This window comes from Haliotis rufescens, unplaced genomic scaffold, assembly GCF_023055435.1.
Source record: "Haliotis rufescens isolate VD_foot unplaced genomic scaffold, xgHalRufe1.0.p SCAF_7, whole genome shotgun sequence".
NCBI classification, from domain to species: Eukaryota; Metazoa; Mollusca; class Gastropoda; order Lepetellida; family Haliotidae; genus Haliotis; species Haliotis rufescens.
The window spans coordinates 16944595-16962734 of record NW_025964361.1 but is presented as its reverse complement, the minus strand read 5'-3'; the positions used below and the strand labels follow the sequence as shown (position 1 = coordinate 16962734).

General features: G+C 45.6%; 1 protein-coding gene across 6 annotated transcripts in view; it reads left to right on the top strand.

Annotated features, from left to right (window-relative positions):
- LOC124151844 (sodium/bile acid cotransporter 7-B-like) overlaps nt 1-1325 on the top strand; it is a 95982-nt gene extending 94657 nt beyond the window's left edge. For all 6 annotated transcript variants that reach the window (XM_048388301.1, XM_046524499.2, XM_046524501.2 and 3 more), the window contains 2 exons: nt 441-591; nt 1170-1325. In XM_048388301.1, coding sequence (XP_048244258.1) covers nt 441-591; nt 1170-1218 — 200 coding nt within the window. In that variant the 3' untranslated portion in view covers nt 1219-1325. The remainder of the gene's footprint in view (nt 1-440; nt 592-1169) is intronic.
- Nucleotides 1326-18140: the final 16815 nt, after the last annotated feature.

Below are 18140 nucleotides of genomic sequence, written 5' to 3'. Positions count from 1 at the left end.
TGATGGAGAACTAATAAGATGTTTCATCATAGCTTGTGAAGAGAACACAAAGACTGGGTATTATCAAAATATTGCAATAATCAAATCTTTAAAAATACTTTATCTTCTGAAAGCCTAGAGGGTCCATCTTGAGCCCAGTACAGTACACCAGTACACTTTAAATGTGTTGCTAAAAACTCTCATATGATGAATAGGAACATGATGACAGGCACATTGGTGGAACATTTCTGATGTCCAATGACTTGATTTGCTCTACTTCACATCTGTCAGCAAAGTATTCCTGTTCCCACCCTGTGCTCCTGTAGTGATGCTTCCTCTCTCAGTGGTCATATGTACTGTTAAGTTCCTGACCTATGGCGTGACCTCACATCAAGGTCCCTTGCATACTATGCCCTGCTGCAGTGCTGTATGGTACTCACTGGAAGTTTTTATGTTTACAGGCATTCCAATAATCAAGATCATATTTGGTGGGTATGATGGGTTGTCTGTGATAAGCATCCCCTTACTAGTATACCACCCAGTACAGATTCTCCTTGGGGGGCTTCTCGTTCCCACGGTAAAGGCATGGCTCATCACAACAGAGAGGTTCAGGTATACAGCTATTGATCTCATGAAAATACAAGCAAAACTGTTATGTGTTTAAAGATTAAATTGTTAAAGATTATTGCCATTGTAGCCATGTTGCGAATGCCATTTTTAGCTCCTCTCTATGGAAGGTCTAGGTTAGCTGATGTGTGATGCGGGTCTGTCCACCAGGTATCCATCAACACCTCCTGTCTGCTTGTCCATAGTCCATCATTTTAAAAAAGTAATGAATTTGCAGTATGTGTAGCTTTTACTTACAGGGGCTTGACATGTGTTCCAGTGTTGCATAAATAAGGGTTCTTTTCCCCTGATCTCTTGCACTGCTTTTTCTAATTCACTATAGATATTTGTCACTGCAATAAGGTTGAAACATCACAAAAATTCTTTCTTCCAAATTCAAGTGAGCTGCAGAAATTTGTGCTCTATTTCTCAAATAAAGTCTACCATTGGTCCATCCTCATGTCTATGTTAATCCAATCTGTTGACATTAGAAGATTATGTCACATATTTGCATGAACACTGTAAAAACACTTAAGATGTTTTCAACCAGTACTCAAGTTAATATTCATTTTGGTCTTTTACAGATATATGTATCCAAGTCGACAGAGGTTTGCACAATTTCTGCAAGTTTGAATTCCTACACATCGCTCTCTTTGTGTTCGACATGACCAACGTTCAGTGCATTGTAAGGAACAGGATCTTATGTATTTTACCAGCAATTAAAGCTTTATGGTGTGTTATTGGTGTAAGCATTCACTTGTTATGAACCAACAGCCCACAAAACAAGCATGGCAATCATGTGACTCACTGGCCACCAGCACACATCTGACTACCAACGAGGCTCACTCTAATTTGTTCCCCACTTGGAAGGCAATGGCAGACTAAGCTTGAATCTGACAAGTGTCTGCCACAGAAACAATGGCCACTTTCAGGCAAAGAAATATATACACCATAACCCAAACTAATAAGCCAACACATGAGCCTACTTAACACATCTCTTCAAAAGGATTCTTCTTGTTGGAAAAGGACGGTCTGTTGGCAGAATCCTGAGGACACTCTTAAACAGAAGTGCCGTGTGGCACACTTCAAAAATATTAATTTCTATCCCTGCAGTCAATGATTGAGGTAATAATGATAATTGCCACCTCAAGGCTGAGAAACTGCACCAGGAACACAAAATATATCACAGACTTCCACAAATGGTATTATATATCATCAACAGAGTGCTTGATATGATGGAATGTTAAAAACATGTATCTGTAAAACATTTTACAATATTGTTTAATAAACATAACTGCACCTAAAATGATGCATGACATATGAAAGATCGTTTGCATGTAAGGCCAAGAGTTTCAATATTTATAATTCTTACGAATACAAAACCTCAGAAATCCTGTAGTTTGTCTGTCATCACACAAGAATCTTCAGATTTCCAAGAGAAGGTCTCTTCACTGTCAATGACCCATAACTATTAATATGTTCCTTTCTAAAGCTCATTGGTAAGGTGTGAAATCCTTATTTCTCACCTTTGTGTGCTAGCGCCATCATCTGAAACAATTAGAGTTGTCAAAGCACATTATTTGGTACTTATCACACTATGTTTATTTGTATACTCAGGGGTATAGGGAATGGCGGATGATTTTAATATTTCATGCCGTGGCACAAATATGCGAGCCATTGAGAGACAGTTGCAACGTTGTCTCAACAAAATCCAAATATGGTCTCTTGAAAATGGCTGTAAATTTTCTAAAGCCAAGTACAATTACATTTAGTTTTGCAGGAAATATGAGCACTGAACTATTTTTAGATGGCACACCTATCAAGGTTGAAGAGGAGACCAAGTTTCTAGGATTCATTTTCAATCATTTGATTTTTCGGCCACATATTAATTATCTTAAAACCAATTGCCTGAAGGCTCTAGATTTGTTGAAAATCGTTGCTAATACAAAGTGGGGAGGTGATACGACAACACTGCTCCACTTGTAAATGTCTCCATTGGATATTCACCATCAGGGCCTAAGACTATGTCTATAGTCTGTATGTTTAAGCTGATGAACCTTCTTTGAAGCAATGCCGTATCAAATTTTCGCAACAGTACATTACTAAATTACATTCTAACCCATTAAACCCTGCACTCAACTGTTTTTTAACCTTTTTACGAAGAACAGTTTCACAGTAAGCCTTAGCTGGTCAAACAACCAGGCATTCTGATTAAACCCCTTATTACAGCTGTAAATATTGATTTAGATATTATTTCTCCATGCAGGCTTTTGTCTTCACCATCATGGCAGTTGGTAAAACCAGAAATAAACCTAACATTTACTAAACTAAAGAAATCTGAAACAAATCAACTAGTTTCTTCTGTTGCCAGCGCCACCGTTATTTGATCCAGGACTTCACCTTCAAGATTATCAGACAATGTTCAATTTTTACAGCCCAATCACTTGCCATTTTAACAGCCGTAAAATATATTGGCAAACAATCTAAGCATAAGCTATTTCCATGTATATTATTCTCAGAACCTCTCGCGTATCTTCAGGCTATTAAAAGTATATCATGTAAGCATCCACTTTTAATTGAAATTATTGAATTATACTCAAACGCAAAAGAAACGCAAGTCGAGTATGCAGTACACATGTTATTTATTTTCAACAGCAAAGACAAGAAATACTAATAGGGCAAGATTGACAAAGATTTGACTGAAGACAGTTTAATGGATTAAAAGGCAGATGACATAATTGTTTTTTTTCAAATGTTAAGGGCTTACACAGTTTCGGGTCCATACCCAAACTGTCAGTTAATACCTGGTGTGACCACCATTAGCATTGATCACTGCCACACATCTCCTGTACATTGAGTGGATCAGACGATTTGTGAAGGCCCTAGGGATCCTCCTGTACACATCCAGAGCAGCTGTGCGTAGTTCATAGGCAGTTGTAGGGACTGGGCGCACATTGTGCCGACGCCTTTGAACCTCATCTCACAAGTGTTCGGTGGGGTTCAGATCAGGGCTGAGGGCTGGCCACGGTACAAAACGGATGTTGTGTTGTTGCAGAAAGGCCATGGTAGCTCTGGCAACATGGGGACGAGCGTTGTCCTGCTGGAAAATGTGTTGTTGATGTTGTGCAAAAAATGGAACAACTGGGATCTGATCACTTGGTCGATATACCGCTGACCAACATTCAGAAAGCACATGGGTCCAAGTCTCGCATTAAGTCCAATCCCTGCCCATATCATGACGCTAGGTCCACCCCATGAACCCCTTTCCACAACGTTTCTGTCAGCGAAACGATCACCTCGACGCCGCCAAATTCTGAGTCTTCCGTCTGCATGGGAGACACAAAAGCGACTTTCATCAGAGAAGATGACACGCCTCGACTCACGATAACGCCAATTGCGATGACCCTGTGCCAACTGAAGTCGCGCTTGTCGATGCCGTGGTTGGAGAACAGGACCACGTGCTGGTTGGCGACATCTGAGGTTGTTGGAACGGAGACGTCGGATCACAGGGTCCCGGCTAATGTGTCGATTATGTGTTCCTATGGTCTGTCGAGCACTTTCACTTGCAGTTAGGAACGGATGTCGCTGGTGTTGACGGGTAATCTGCCGATCTTGTCGAGGTGTGGTGACCCTAAGACGACCGCTCCGAGGAAGGTCATCTGTGGTCTGTGTAGCATTGTATCGATGCAGGAGACGGTAAATTATGGTTATGTTAATGTTGAAATGATTGGCAACATCTTGGACAGACTCTCCAGCTTCCAAACGTCCGATAGCCTGGTTTCTCTGAATTTTGAGTTAGGCGTGGCATTGTTGACCAAGGAGTGATAGGTCCAAGAATCGGCCACGGTTCTATTCCCACTACAGTTCGTGACAGTTCGTGCATTTTCGATTTCGCGAGAAATGGGTGCATGATACCCACACATTCATTGAAATGGTGCGTTTTGGCGATTCGTTTTATATGTTGCGTGTTTACTCGGGGCTTCCAAAATGCAACCAAAAATATTGATAACACCATCAGGCTTCACTACATGCTAAAACTCGTATCAATTTATGGTTCCGTGTTTATTACCTATTTGCTTAAAACCACTTGCGCTTCTTTTGCGTATGAGTATATTTAATGACCTTGTTACTGGCCAATACGACATCGTTTTTGTATGTTACCCGGTCATGTTGGACTCATTGGTAACACAATCGCTGATGTCACTTCTAATTCCATACAGTGATAATAAAATTGACATTAGATCTTTTATCAGAGATCTTATGAAAAAGATGTGTGACACTCAAGTTGGTATAAACAAATTACATGCAATAAAACCAACAGTCGGTTGCACCTACTTGGGTTGTCAGCCCAGATTTAAAGAGGTCATTAAGATGTCGTAATGGCCATTGCCATACTTATGGATATCTATTGAAAGGTGAAGATCCCCCTTTCTGTTTCCCTTGTGATTAGAGAATCACGATCAAGCATGTCCTCCTTGACTGCATTGATTTTTCTATCACAAGGGATACTTATTTCCATGTTTCATCCGTAAAGTTTCTTTTAATATGAGTTCTCATTTTATTCTTGATTTTTTAAAAAGAATTTGAGTTACTTGATACATTTTGATAATAAACTGACGTCCAAAAGAAACTTTACCAATTGAAAATATAAAATTCAGACAAAGTATACATTTTTTTTCGATGAAGTCTATCTAAAACACATAACCTAAATACAACAATAGTGTATGCAGAAAATGTTAATCGTCTGTTACATGTTTGCGAGATAACACGCGAAAAAGTGAAAAACACGTGCACCACGGACAACTGCAAATGCACTTGCGGGTAAGGGTATAAAATGATTGCAACGGCAAGTCAGACATCCACAGTGATAAAAAAACACAAAAGAAATGCCACGACTCACAGTCGAACAACGTGAACGAGCCTTGGGTATGGTACAGATGGGAGCCACCCACGCCCATATTGCACGAACCTTCGGTTGCTCCCGTGTTGCCGTTACTAACTTGATGCAACGTTACAGACAGACAGGGCCGACCGCTGACAGGCAGACCCAGTGGACCACGCCGCATGATGACCGGTACTTGCGTACCTTGCACCCCCGAAATCGCTTCCTGACAGTGACGTCATCGGCGACAAATGCCTTAGATCACAGGGTTAGTCGACAGACAGTGGCCATGAGACTCAGGGCTCATGGAATCAGGGCTTTTAGACCATACAGAGGACAGCTATTGACAGCGCAACACCGTCGTCTGCGATTGAGATGGGCCCGGACTGTACGACGTTGTCAACGACGTGACTGGCAGAGGGTTGTCTTCACTGACGAAAGTCGATTCAGTATGTTTAGGGCTGATGGAAGACAACGTGTTACCGCCAAAGGGGTGAACGAACGGCGGCGTGTTGCGTGCAGGAGGGAGTGTCATGGTGTGGGGAGGGATCTGTGGGCAGGAGAGGACACCGCTGGTCATCGTTGACGGAAACTTGACAGCTCAGCGTTACATTGATATCATTCTTCGTCCAGTTGTCCTGCCATTTTTCCAACAGCAGCCACGTGGTGTCATTTATCAGCATGACAACGCTAGAGCCCATACAGCCAGAATTGTCACTAACTTCCTCGCAGCCAACAACGTCAACGACCTGCCGTGGCATGCACGCTCACTCGTCATTTCCCCCCATAGAAACACCTCTGGGACTTGATGGATCGTCGTGTTCGACAACGACCGCAATCTCCAGCCAACCGGCAAGAACTGATCTTGGCCCTCCAAGACGAATTGCGTCAAATCCCACGTGACCTCATCAAACGACTGACTTTTTCTTTGCGTCGAAGAGTGTTTGCGTGTATTGAGGCATTTGGTGGTCACACACGCTACAAATGACTTGTTATTGAACGTGAGCGATTGTTTATGTACTTTGCCTATTGTCCATGATTCTGAAAGCTCGAGTTTTGTACCACACCCAACTTTGGGGGGCTCTGACGTCATTCTCGGTCGCGGTATGGTTGTCATTTCAGTGTTGGTTATGTTGATATATTGATCTTCTCAATACACTTTACTTCATGCATGGATGTTTTGTTGTTTTTGAGCAAGGGTGATTTCAAACTCTGGTAAAGTTTCTTTTGGACGTCAGTTTATGTATTGTAAATAGTAAGTGATTTTAATTTGGTAGAATGAATTAAGAACTGAGATTGTTATTGGCTGTACCTTCAAAAGGGGTTGAAGTCACGTAAAGTACTTGTGCCCCTGTCCCCCTGTACTTGTCCCCATTCCATTCAAAGTATTTGCCATCTTTCCATGGTTTTAATCGTAGAATACTTGTTGGTTTTAAATGTTGTGGCTTAACTTTCTAACAAACACCAGTGGCCATAGGGATGGTGTAAAACCTGCTGGCGTACCATGCAGGAAGCAGATGTACCGTAAGTCCCCTGGGTCCCTAGAATGTGGCCTAACTTTGGTTGCTTATAATCTATAGCCTATATTTATAATGTATCATTATGAATAATCCAATCTTCATGGTTGCATCCTAGTTTTAAATCTATATCTGTGATACTCTAGTGACTTTACTGTCACTAGATCGATAGGTTTTATAGTCTATACTTATGTCTCATTACTGTGAAACTTGATTTAGTCACGATATGGCTGAAATATTGCCGATGTGACCATAAATTTTAACTCACTCACTCTAAACTCAAGGTTACAGTCCGTATGAAGCAGATCAGATTGGACCCGTGAAGATCCGGGGTGGAATAGGTCTTCAGCAACCCATGCTTGCTATGAAAGGCGACTATGCTTGTCGTAAGAGGCGACTAACGGGATCGGGTTCGGTCACTTGGTTGATGCATGTCATCGATCACAATTGCGTGGATCAATACTCATATTGTCAATCACTGGATTGTCTAGTCCAGACTCGATTATTTACAGACCGCCGTCATATAGCTGGAATATTGCTGAGTGCGGCTTTAAATAAAAAAACATTTCAAGTCTGTATAAGAATCCAATTCTGAAAGCCAACATTCAATATGAAATTGTTGACCAGTTATGAATTGAGGGACCGACTATTTTGGGATTTGTATCAAGAATAGATATTTATTCAGTTACAGCTACAAATCCAGATATGGTATATTTAAAACTATGAGACTGAATATTGTTTTTGAGAAAACACATTGCATCAATGTAGTTTTATGGCAGGCAATTTCTTTTTTTCAACTGTCTGAGGTATAATTAATGTTTCAAGAATTTTCAGGGACAATTTTTCTTTTTCTTAGTAAGTCCGATAACTTTGTTACTTTGTTGGTGACAAACACGGCCCCATCCCCAACCCATGTCTGAGATATCTTCTGATCGTGGTTTTGTCAGGTCATGATTTATAAAGATCTTCCTACTTTTGGTGGCTGACCTCAGTGACAAAAAACTCTCGCTTCTTGCTGAATAAAGGAATTTAACTAGGATTGGTCTTGGCTTATCGAGTATTTATTACCACATCTGTGTGGGCTCAATGTCCTAAGTGTTACACCATGACCTATATCTTTCGCATTGTTCAGTATCAGTGAGTCTTCTCCTTCAAGGTCTGCGCTTCCAAAGATTTTTATATTATTTCACCGTCTATAATGGAGTAATTCATCTATTTTATTTTTTTATGGCCAGTTCTTTTGTAAGAAGTTCAAGTCGAGAGTCAGCCTCTTGAACTCTGGTCTCCTAATCAATGCGCTCAGTGTACTGGTCCCAACATGAATTCAGCTTACTGTCTAATTCGCCCATATAGTTAGTAAACAAAGAATTTGCATACCACTTCTGGAGTTTGTAAGGCCTGTATTGACTGGGACAGAAACTCACTGCCAAACATTTGCTTGGTTTCCTAGGTGAAATATCTATTTCTGAGTCCGTTCATGAAACCATGTCACTGTCAGATAATGATCTAGTTCTTTCACTCATTTCATGCTCGATGTAGCTATAAGAGATTCAGACGAGCTGGGTGTGGAACACAGAGAGTTTTCACGTTTGTATGCTTGGGTGGTCATAATTCAATGGGATGTTTCATTACCATTGCATATATACTCAACAACAAACGTTCCTGTGACACCAATATTTTAGTGTATTTTTCAAACAAGTAAAGTTTTTCAGTATTGTAGTACATGTATGGAATCACGTCACAAAAACGCAACTGCTACAGAAAAGCATGCACACCATTTGGTGTTTATGGCAACGTTGGCAACAGATGAATGCAGTCAGAGACCATCCTCGGAGTGGCAGGCCACGCGTAACCAATAATCGACAAGACAACTGGATTCGAACAACACACCTACGAAATCGATTCCAGACAGCAGCAGTGACTGCAAGAAGCATCCCTGGCCTTCGACGAATATCTTCACAAACCGTATGTCGTCGCCTCAGATGTGCAGGTATTGTCGCCAGAAGACCCGCCAGACGTCCCATTTTGACAGGAAACCGCCGTCAAGCACGTCTACAGTGGTGTAGACAGCGTCTACGCTGGACGGCCATGCAGTGGGTACAAGTTCTATTCACTGACGAGTCTCGTTTTCTCCTCAGCAACAGCGATGGACGGATTCGATTGTACCGGCGTCGAGGTGAATGTTACGTCAATCATCGGTTCGGGGGCGACGGTGTTATGGTATGGGGTGGGATTACAGGAAGACAGGGGACCTGTTTGATAGTGGTAGAGAGAAATCTCAATGGACAGCGCTACCGCGACGAGATCATCGGCCCTGTTGTTCTACCGTTTTTGCGTCGTCATAAGTTGTCAGCAGCGGTATGGAACCGCTCCTGGCTTCTGGTTGGTCGAGAGTGTCACGTGACCTCTGACGACTTCACTTCCGGTGCGCATGCGCGTAGGGCATGATGGGTCCTGCGTGCGCATCCAAGATGGCGGTACATCCGTTTCCGGTGGCGTGCGCATCCAAGATGGCGGCACATCCGTTTCCGGTGGCGTGCGCATCCAAGAGGGCGGCACATCCGTTTCCGGTGGCGTGCGCATCCAAGAGGGCGGCACATCCGTTTCCGGTGGCGTGCGCATCCAAGAGGGCGGCACATCCGTTTCCGGTGGCGTTCGCATCCAAGATGGCGGCACATCCGTTTCCGGTGGCGCGCGCCTCCAAGATGGCGGCACATCCGTTTCCGGTGGCGTGCGCATCTCCAAGAGGGCGGCACATCCGTTTCCGGGGAGGAGGGGAAACCCAGAGAAGCGCATGTAAAAGGTGAACAAGAATAGAGTTTATTTTTGTTTGTTCTAAAAACAGAAAAGGCTGTGGTGGTGATGGAAGAAGGGAGGGAGGAGGAAGGAGGGAAGGAGGAGGAGGGGGAGGGAGGAAGGCGGGAAGGGAGTCGGGTTCTTTGTTTTGTTTTGTTTTGGTGGGTGTGTGGCGATGGCATGTGGAGATGATAGCTCACTGAGACGAGCTTATCATACACAGTCGACGACTCTGCCACTTTGTTGCTAGGTTGACGTCATATCGGCGAAGGATTTTGCAACATTTCACAAATCATGGCATCGGGTATGGTGATGTGTTTGTAAACTTTGAGGTGCAAGGTCTCGTTCCACAAGGCGATCGTATATTGTAGCCCACTTTGACAGCCGTTCGTCTAAGTTAAAAGTCGGTGAATGGCAATCACCTCAGCGCTACGATCATGGTGTGGAATTCTAAAGGTGTTGCCTGAATTTCTAAAGGTGAATCGACAGGCACAGACATGAACGTGATGTTGGTATATGCCTACGTGATGTACTTCGTGTTGCCATGCAAACATGGTGCCACGCGTGACGACAAACACACGTTGATCTATAGGATTATTATTATTATTAATTATACCGAGGTGCTGGCACTCGTGTAGGTTGACATGCGTACCGTCATTCGTGTCTCCATCTACACGTCATGTACTTCGTGTCTCCATGCACACGTGATGTACTTCATGTTGCAATGCAAACGTAATGTCATGCGTGTCTTCAAACACACGTTGATCCACAGGATTATTTATCATACTTAGTATTTTAGAAGGATAGAGAGAGATCGATAGACATACGTGGTGTTTGACTCGTGTCTCCAGGCACACGTGGTGTTTCACTCGTGTGCACCACCATACATACATACCAACATATTTATTTTATTTTGAAACATGGTGTCACGCGTAGGCGTGTGCCTCCAAGAGGACGAGGGAGAGGCTGTGGGTTCTTTCGGATTGTTGTTGTTTGTGTTGGCAAAGCAAGCAGGGTGGGTGTCGATTAGTCTGAACACCATGTGGACACCAGGCAGCTCATCTTTCAAGCATGGCCATTCTCTTTTATCTATTTTTTAAATTTTATTTCATCACTTTGGTGTGCACTGACATGACAAACGCACAGACAGACAGACAGACAACGTAGACGACATCTCAAACTCAACCTCTACCCTCGGTTCAGCATCCTGTTGGAGTTGAGATCAATCAAGACACAAAGAGTCAGTTCAATTTATCCCTGTTTAATGATTACACCTAACACACTTCAACTTAGATACAGGGCAAACAATGTGAAACAATGCGAAACAATGCAAATAATGCGAAAAAGTGGATGACAACCTTCGTCATCGTCATCACACAGGTAGCCTGCTCAATGTTGCAACGAGTGCTGCTGTTGCTGCTGCTTCTGTTGGTGAAGGTGTTGCTACTGCCGCTCTATATAGTGCTGAGATGAGTTCTGGTGCTGCTGCTGCTGGTGAGGGTGTTGTTGCTGCTGCAGCTGCTTCTGCTGCTGCATGGAGCGAGTCGAAGAGTTCTGTAAGTGAGGGTGTTGCTACTGGTGCTTCTATTGTTGTGGGGGTGGTGGCTGCCACTGCTGCTGCCACTGGTTTTGGTGTGGGTGCTGTTGATGAGGGTGCTGTGGTGACTGCCACTGGTTTTGTTGTGGGTGCTGCAGCATCTGAGGTGTCCATCGGTGATGGTGAAGGTGGTGGTGTTGGTGACTGCGCTGAAGTTACTCCTGTTACTACGGCGACGAGTGCAGCTGTTGCTGCTTCTACTGCTGCGGGTGTGGCGGCTGCGGCTGTTGCTGCCGCCCAGGATAGTGCTGAGGCGAATTATCGCTGTCCATAGAGCTGAGAGGAGTACGTCTGTTTCTTTTAACGTTCCCTCTGCTACCACTGTGGTAAGTGCTGCGACGTGTGGTGCTGCTGCTTTTTTGGCTGCTTTGAGTATGGATGCTGTGAGTGCTGCTGCTTCAGGTGTTGGGGTTGACTTTTCCACGTAGAGTTCCATGCTGGGGATGCAGATGCCATACCCCGGAGGCAGAAATGTGTCCACAACACTCTTTAACTTCTCACGCATGCAGTCATGGGAAGCTTTGTACAAGGCACTTGTTCTCATCATCTCCCAATGTAGAACCAGGATGTCTGCCATTGCACGACGGAAATGCTCGCTATTGAGAACGTCCTCGTCCTTGTCCCCATTCTCCTTCTTCTTCTGTTTGATGATGATGCGGTAGTGGCCATTGTTGTCATATGGTAGTAGTAGCCGGAACATTATGGTGTTGTTGCTTGGACCGTTCAGTGAAAAGTGATGGCCAGGGAACGTTGGTCGTATTAAAAGGCACTGATGTCCTGCTTTCTGATTGGTCCGTTCCGGTGCCTGGTCTGAGCTTCAATTTTTCCAAAACGGACCGCCCCCTGTGTTTCTTTTCCATAGGGTTAGGCTTGTAACGTGAGAGAGAGAGCACAACCTCGTTGCGACCCATCTGAGGACTGCCCAAGGCAAAGGCGGTCTCTGATGGGTCGACAACCCAAGCTTCTGATTGGTCAGATTTCGATCCGTTTTTTCTGTAGGTGTCCATGTCGATTCAGTTTTGATCCGTTGTAATATAAAAAAAAAAGGATCTAGTCGTCTCTGTACCCAAAGGGGAGCGTGTCTACAGGCAGCCCTGTGGTTTCCTCGGAGACGAGACGTCGCTTGTCGTACAAGGTACGATACTCTTTTCGGGTGGGTCGGGTCACAAGAGCGTTTCCGCGTCGAGGTCCTTTTCGAATGATTTGATGAGGGTAATCCAAACTGATTTTCTCCCCTTCCTTCCCAGGTCGTTGTCCCAGTATCAGTCCTTTCATGGTGTCAAAGTTGAGATGTTGTTGGTTTCTGTAATTCAAAGTGAACCCTCGCACTTTGCAGGTCGTGCACGTTCCATCGGGTCTGGGGTTCATTACTCATAGCCATAGTTTTTGGGACCTCCTGACACAAACGTCTTGATGGTGTTTCCGTCCAGTTCATCTGTAAACTCACCCAACGAATGGCCCAGCTCTGGATTCGCGTCGTGGGGTCGATGAATGTAAATGACGCTGTCCGTGTCAAAGTACAAGACCCTGCGACCCACCAGGGCAAGGGTCTCGTACAGCTTGAGACGTGCTTGGGCTGCGACCCAAGCAGCGATGGCGACATTGAAATGAGAATGAGGGGTTTGGAATTCTTCCTTGTGGGTATAGGTCACTTCCACCATGTGTTCGTTGACAACGGTAACATCCTTGATGGTAGTGAGTTCATCCCTCCACAAGGCAAAGTACTGTACAGGATCGTACATATAGATGTTCTGACTTTAGTCTAATCGTTGTCCAAACTTGCCCAAGAGCGAATTCAGTTGCATCTTGGCAATCGTGCAGCGTCCTGTTTTTTTCCAATGCGGTCCTTGTCCAATCCAATGCTTTCTTTGTCGTAGATCTCCTGGATGTAAGCGTTGTGATCCGTACATCCCTCGGGGTATCCGCTGGCTTCGAGCTTCTCCTTGAAATGACGATCGATATAAGTGTCAAAGAGTCCTACTTGCTGGGTGTCGGGGACATGCTGTGCAAAGGCGTCAAAATGCCAAACGTCGTAGATCTGAAGCACCTGGTAGTCATACTTCTTCACGGCTTCATGGAGTTCTATGGTGGCGTACGTACCCACCCATGACCTCTCTTCGTCCTTGTGCTTGCAGGGGGAGTCTGACCGGGTATGGGCACACATACGGCACAAAGGACAGAGCAGTTTGCCACCCGATCTGTAAGGCAGTAGCGGATGGTAGAGTCGTTTCTGCGGTAGGACACGACATTGGATCAGTCCTTTCAGTTCAAACAACGTGTCCACAGGGGGTTGATGGAGAAGGGTCGGGTGTCCCGTGGGAAATGCTTCTGTCTTACAAATGTAAGGATAAAGGGAACAAATATCAATGTGCTTGATGGTTTCACCTTCTTGGGCTTCGTAGCATAATCGCGTGGCATTGGTGCGTCCTCCATAGAAGGCATTGCGAGGGTTGAGCGGCCCAGGGACGTGGATACAGTGGGGTCCCTGCAAGAAAGCACGCAGAGTGGAGTCCTCCTGTTGCATTTTTGTAAACTCGTGCTCCCACAGGGTGACGATCTGTTACACCTCAGGGTGTTGGTTCAAGAGACTCAGGCGGTAGCGGGTGTCGGTATAACGTGCTCCCAACAACGTGCCCAGGACGGGATGAGGTTCTCCACGTTGGAGACATGCCTGCTACCCATGCCAGAAACAGCCCAGGAATTCGTAGATGGTGCCTGTCGCTGGATCGTAGCCATCCACACTGTACCGATGTTGGCCCTCTCCACACGTGAACTCTCTTCACCTCCATTCCTGGCGTGCTGGAGGTGCAGATGGGGGTCCGTCTCCATCAGATAATTGAACCAGTGCATACAGGCCTGGGAATAGTTTCTCTTGGGTTGGTAGCCTTGAGGTGGAAGAATGGCGATGGTATTGGGTTTCAGATCGTGTTTTCGGAAGGATTTCATGGTGAACACAGCGGCTGTCATCACCTCTACAAAGGTATCCATGCGAACCGAGCTGATGGCGTTCTGTCGGAAGTCAGCGCATCCCCGTCTCAAAATGTCCACATCGCTCTGGCAGTAGGCTAAAAGTTCTCCTTGCAAGTCAAACAAGGCTCCTTCTTGCACTTTTTGGGTATGCCACTGGAGGAAGACTGTGCGTTCTGCCGGAGACATACAATCGGGATCGTACATGATGGCTGGTGGATAGGGACCTCTGTAGGTCTGGTTGGCTTCGGTATTGAAAAAGTGTGGAAAATACCCTTTCTTCAGTTCCTTCAGTCCAAAGCTCTTTGGAAATGCTTTCAGTGGGTAGGGTATGAAATTTAAGCTGTCTTCGAAACACAACCGTCCCAGGGTCACCTGCAAAATTTGTTGTCCATTTCGAATCTTGGTGGGGAGTTTCACCAGAAGGGGGTACAGACCCTTCAGGATCAAGTGTAAATCATAGGATCGTGCATTATGTGCCATCACATAGATGCGGTCCTCCTTCTGGACGGTGGTGGTGGTGGTGGTGTTCTTGTTCTTTGTCTTCTTTGTCTTCTCCTCAAACGGGGTGGGCGCGTCCACTTCCATGACATCTTCCCCCTCCACCCTGCTGGGGTGATGAATGTCGTTGACGTTTTGAAGAGTGCTTTCTTGAGGGGGTTCCATTCCGTTTTCTTTTCCCAAGGTGTGCTGTTGTCCCGTTGCGTGTGCTGCCCTCCTCTTCCTCTTGGTTCTTCTTCTTGGGTTTTTCGGCCAGCATGATCAACCACACACACACAACATGTCGCGTGGTGGGGCCTCGAAACAGGATCTCACGGCTGGGACCATACCCTTCTTCTCTCCATGGACAGTGTTCGCACAAGTCCTTGCTCACTTCACTGATGCATCGTCCACATCCTAACTGCACCAAGCACAAATTTGGAATGTGTTCCCCCGTGTCTTGCATCCATTCAAAATCATATAAGACGTATTTTACGTTGTCTCGTATGTGATGTTGTTCCTCTTCCCCCTCCTCCTCCTCCTCTTCCTCCCCCTCCTCTTCCTCGTTTTCTTCACAGAGAGGTGTCATGTAACAGCGATGGTCTGGGGTCATAGGTTCTTGACACACTAAGCAGGGATGTTCTTCATCTGAGCACTCGTGATGAGCCATGGGGGTCTCCAAGACGCGGACCAGCTGGAAACAGGTCGGACACCTGTGAATGGATTGACAGGCGCTGGGTTTTCCCTCTGACGGTGACTGGAGATGTTGGGTGTAACACTGTTGATTTGGGAACCAGCGTTGACATGTCAAGCAAGGGATCCCGTGCTCTTCCTTGGGTCGGCAATAGCTAGAGTGGAGTCAGCGGTGGCAGCGGTATTGCTTGGTGCAGGCATTGTTTTCGGGATGGTCGTAACGGTGGTCGCAGCGTTCGCAGTAATCGTTAGACACATAAAAAGCTGGCATGGAAGTGATGACATTGTAGTGCTGATCATGATGGTATAAATGCAGCACGGTGGCGTTGGGTGGAGCCTCATCACACTTGTACAACAGTCTCTGATCCACCTCTTGACTGTAGACTTTCAGTTGATAATTCAGGAGGGCCAAGGCGCGTCCCACGCGTGCTAGGTCGTCCAGGCCCTGACAGGGACCTTCAGGCAGGCCAAGGCGTCGAAACAAGTCCCGTGCCCGTATGCCTTGAACGTCGACTCGATCCGTTCTCGTCAGTCTCATTCGCTGGTTGGTCCATTCTGGGGTCAGAGGGTGGGGCTTCTGGGCATAACGCTGTGCCACCACCAGGGCCCGTGCCAAACAGGATTGATCTTCGTTCTTGATCCGTACAATGCCCCTTTTGCGTGTTAAAAAGGTTTCAAGTCCAATCACGTTTTTCAGTCGGGGACCACCACTGCCTGATCCTAGCCTGTCGGGATCTGCTACGTGTACTAAAGTCACAACCATGGTGGCATCGATGTTCAGGTCTTTGTTGGACTGTTGGACTTTTTCCACCGCATGCAAAATATCTAGCCCATGGATATCTTCAAAGGGACGAAAGGGAATCCGTATGGGGGTGTTCAAAGTGGGATGATCGATACCTAGACCAATGCGATCTCCCTTCTGGCCTGACATCTGTTGATAAAAGTCATCGATCACCCTGTCAAATAAAGCCGGCAGATCCATGTGAACGCGGTGCAGTGGTACGGTGTCCAAGTAGTCTGGGTTGAAAGTCAAACGATAGGTATGGTTAGCAGTTCTTAACCGTCTGGAGCGTGTGGTGTCTTTCCTCTCCAAACGATAGGGTGTACTCTGCTTGTCCGTCATGGTGGTGATGAGTGCCTGATGAACATCAACCCTTCCTTTATATACACAAACAAGACGATCTATTTATAGAAGGTCTCTGATTGGTCGAAAATCTGACCAATCAGAAGTCAGCACCGACCAATCAGAAGACAGCACCCGAGCCGAGTTGTGCTTTCTCTCCCAAACACGACGGTCGGACCAATTTGGAAAACTGAGGCTCAGTCCAGGCATCGAAACGGATCCATCGGCGTGACGCGTTTTGGAGCCATCAAAACAGGAGCCCTTTCGATCCACTCTCAAAGTTGAAAAAATGAATTGTGTTGTGTTTTTAGGATGGAGAAATCAGCATGCTCACCCCAGGGATAAAAACAGGATAAACAATGGTTACCCATCAGAAGCTTGGGTTGTCGTCAAATCAGGAAACAGGGTGACAGTGTCTTAAATAGGATAGACACTCTCTGGTCATCACTTTTCCTATGAAAAAGAAACACAAGGGTCGGGCCAGTTTGGAAAACCTAGGTGAAAGTCAGGCGCCGGAACGGACCAATCAGCGCGCAGCGTGTTGGACCAATCAAAACAGGGACCATTTCGATCGCTCCCGGCATTCCTACATGTCTGTGCCTGTCGATTCACCTTTAGAAATTCAGGCAACACCTTTAGAATTCCACACCATGATCGTAGCGCTGAGGTGATCGCCACTCACCCACTGTTACTTAAACGAACGATTGTCCTTGTGCTACAATACGACCGCCTTGTGGAACAAAACCTTACATCTGAAAGTTTACAATCACGTCATCATAGTCGATGTAGTCATTTGTGGAATGTTGTAGCAAGATCTTTCGCCGATCTGGTGTCAACCTAGCAACAAAGTGGCTGGGTTATCGACTGTGTATGATAACTTTGATAAACTCGTCTCAGTGATCTATCATCTCCACACGCCATCGACACCCACCCTGCTTGCACCACGTGTGCCTGGAGACACGAGTCAAACACCACGTATGTCTATCGATCTCTCTCTATCCTTCTAAAATACTAAGTATGATAAATAATCCTGTGGATCAACGTGTGTTTGAAGACACGCATGACATCACGTTTGCATTGCAACATGAAGTACATCACGTGTGCATGGAGACACGAAGTACATGACGTGTAGATGGAGACACGAATGACAGTACGCACGTCAACCTACACGAGTGCCAGCACCTCGGTATAATTAATAATAATAATAATCCTATAGATCAACGTGTGTTTGTCGTCACGCGTGGCACCATGTTTGCATGGCAACACGAAGTACATCACGTAGGCATATACCTACATCACGTTCATGTCTGTGCCTGTCGATTCACCTTAAGAAATTCAGGCAACACCTTTAGAATTCCACACCATGATCGTAGCGCTGAGGTGATTGCCACTCACCGACTTTAAACTTAGACGAACGGCTGTCATAGTTGGCTACAATACACGATCGCCTTGTGGAACGAGACCTTGCACCTCAAAGTTTACAAACACATCACCATACCC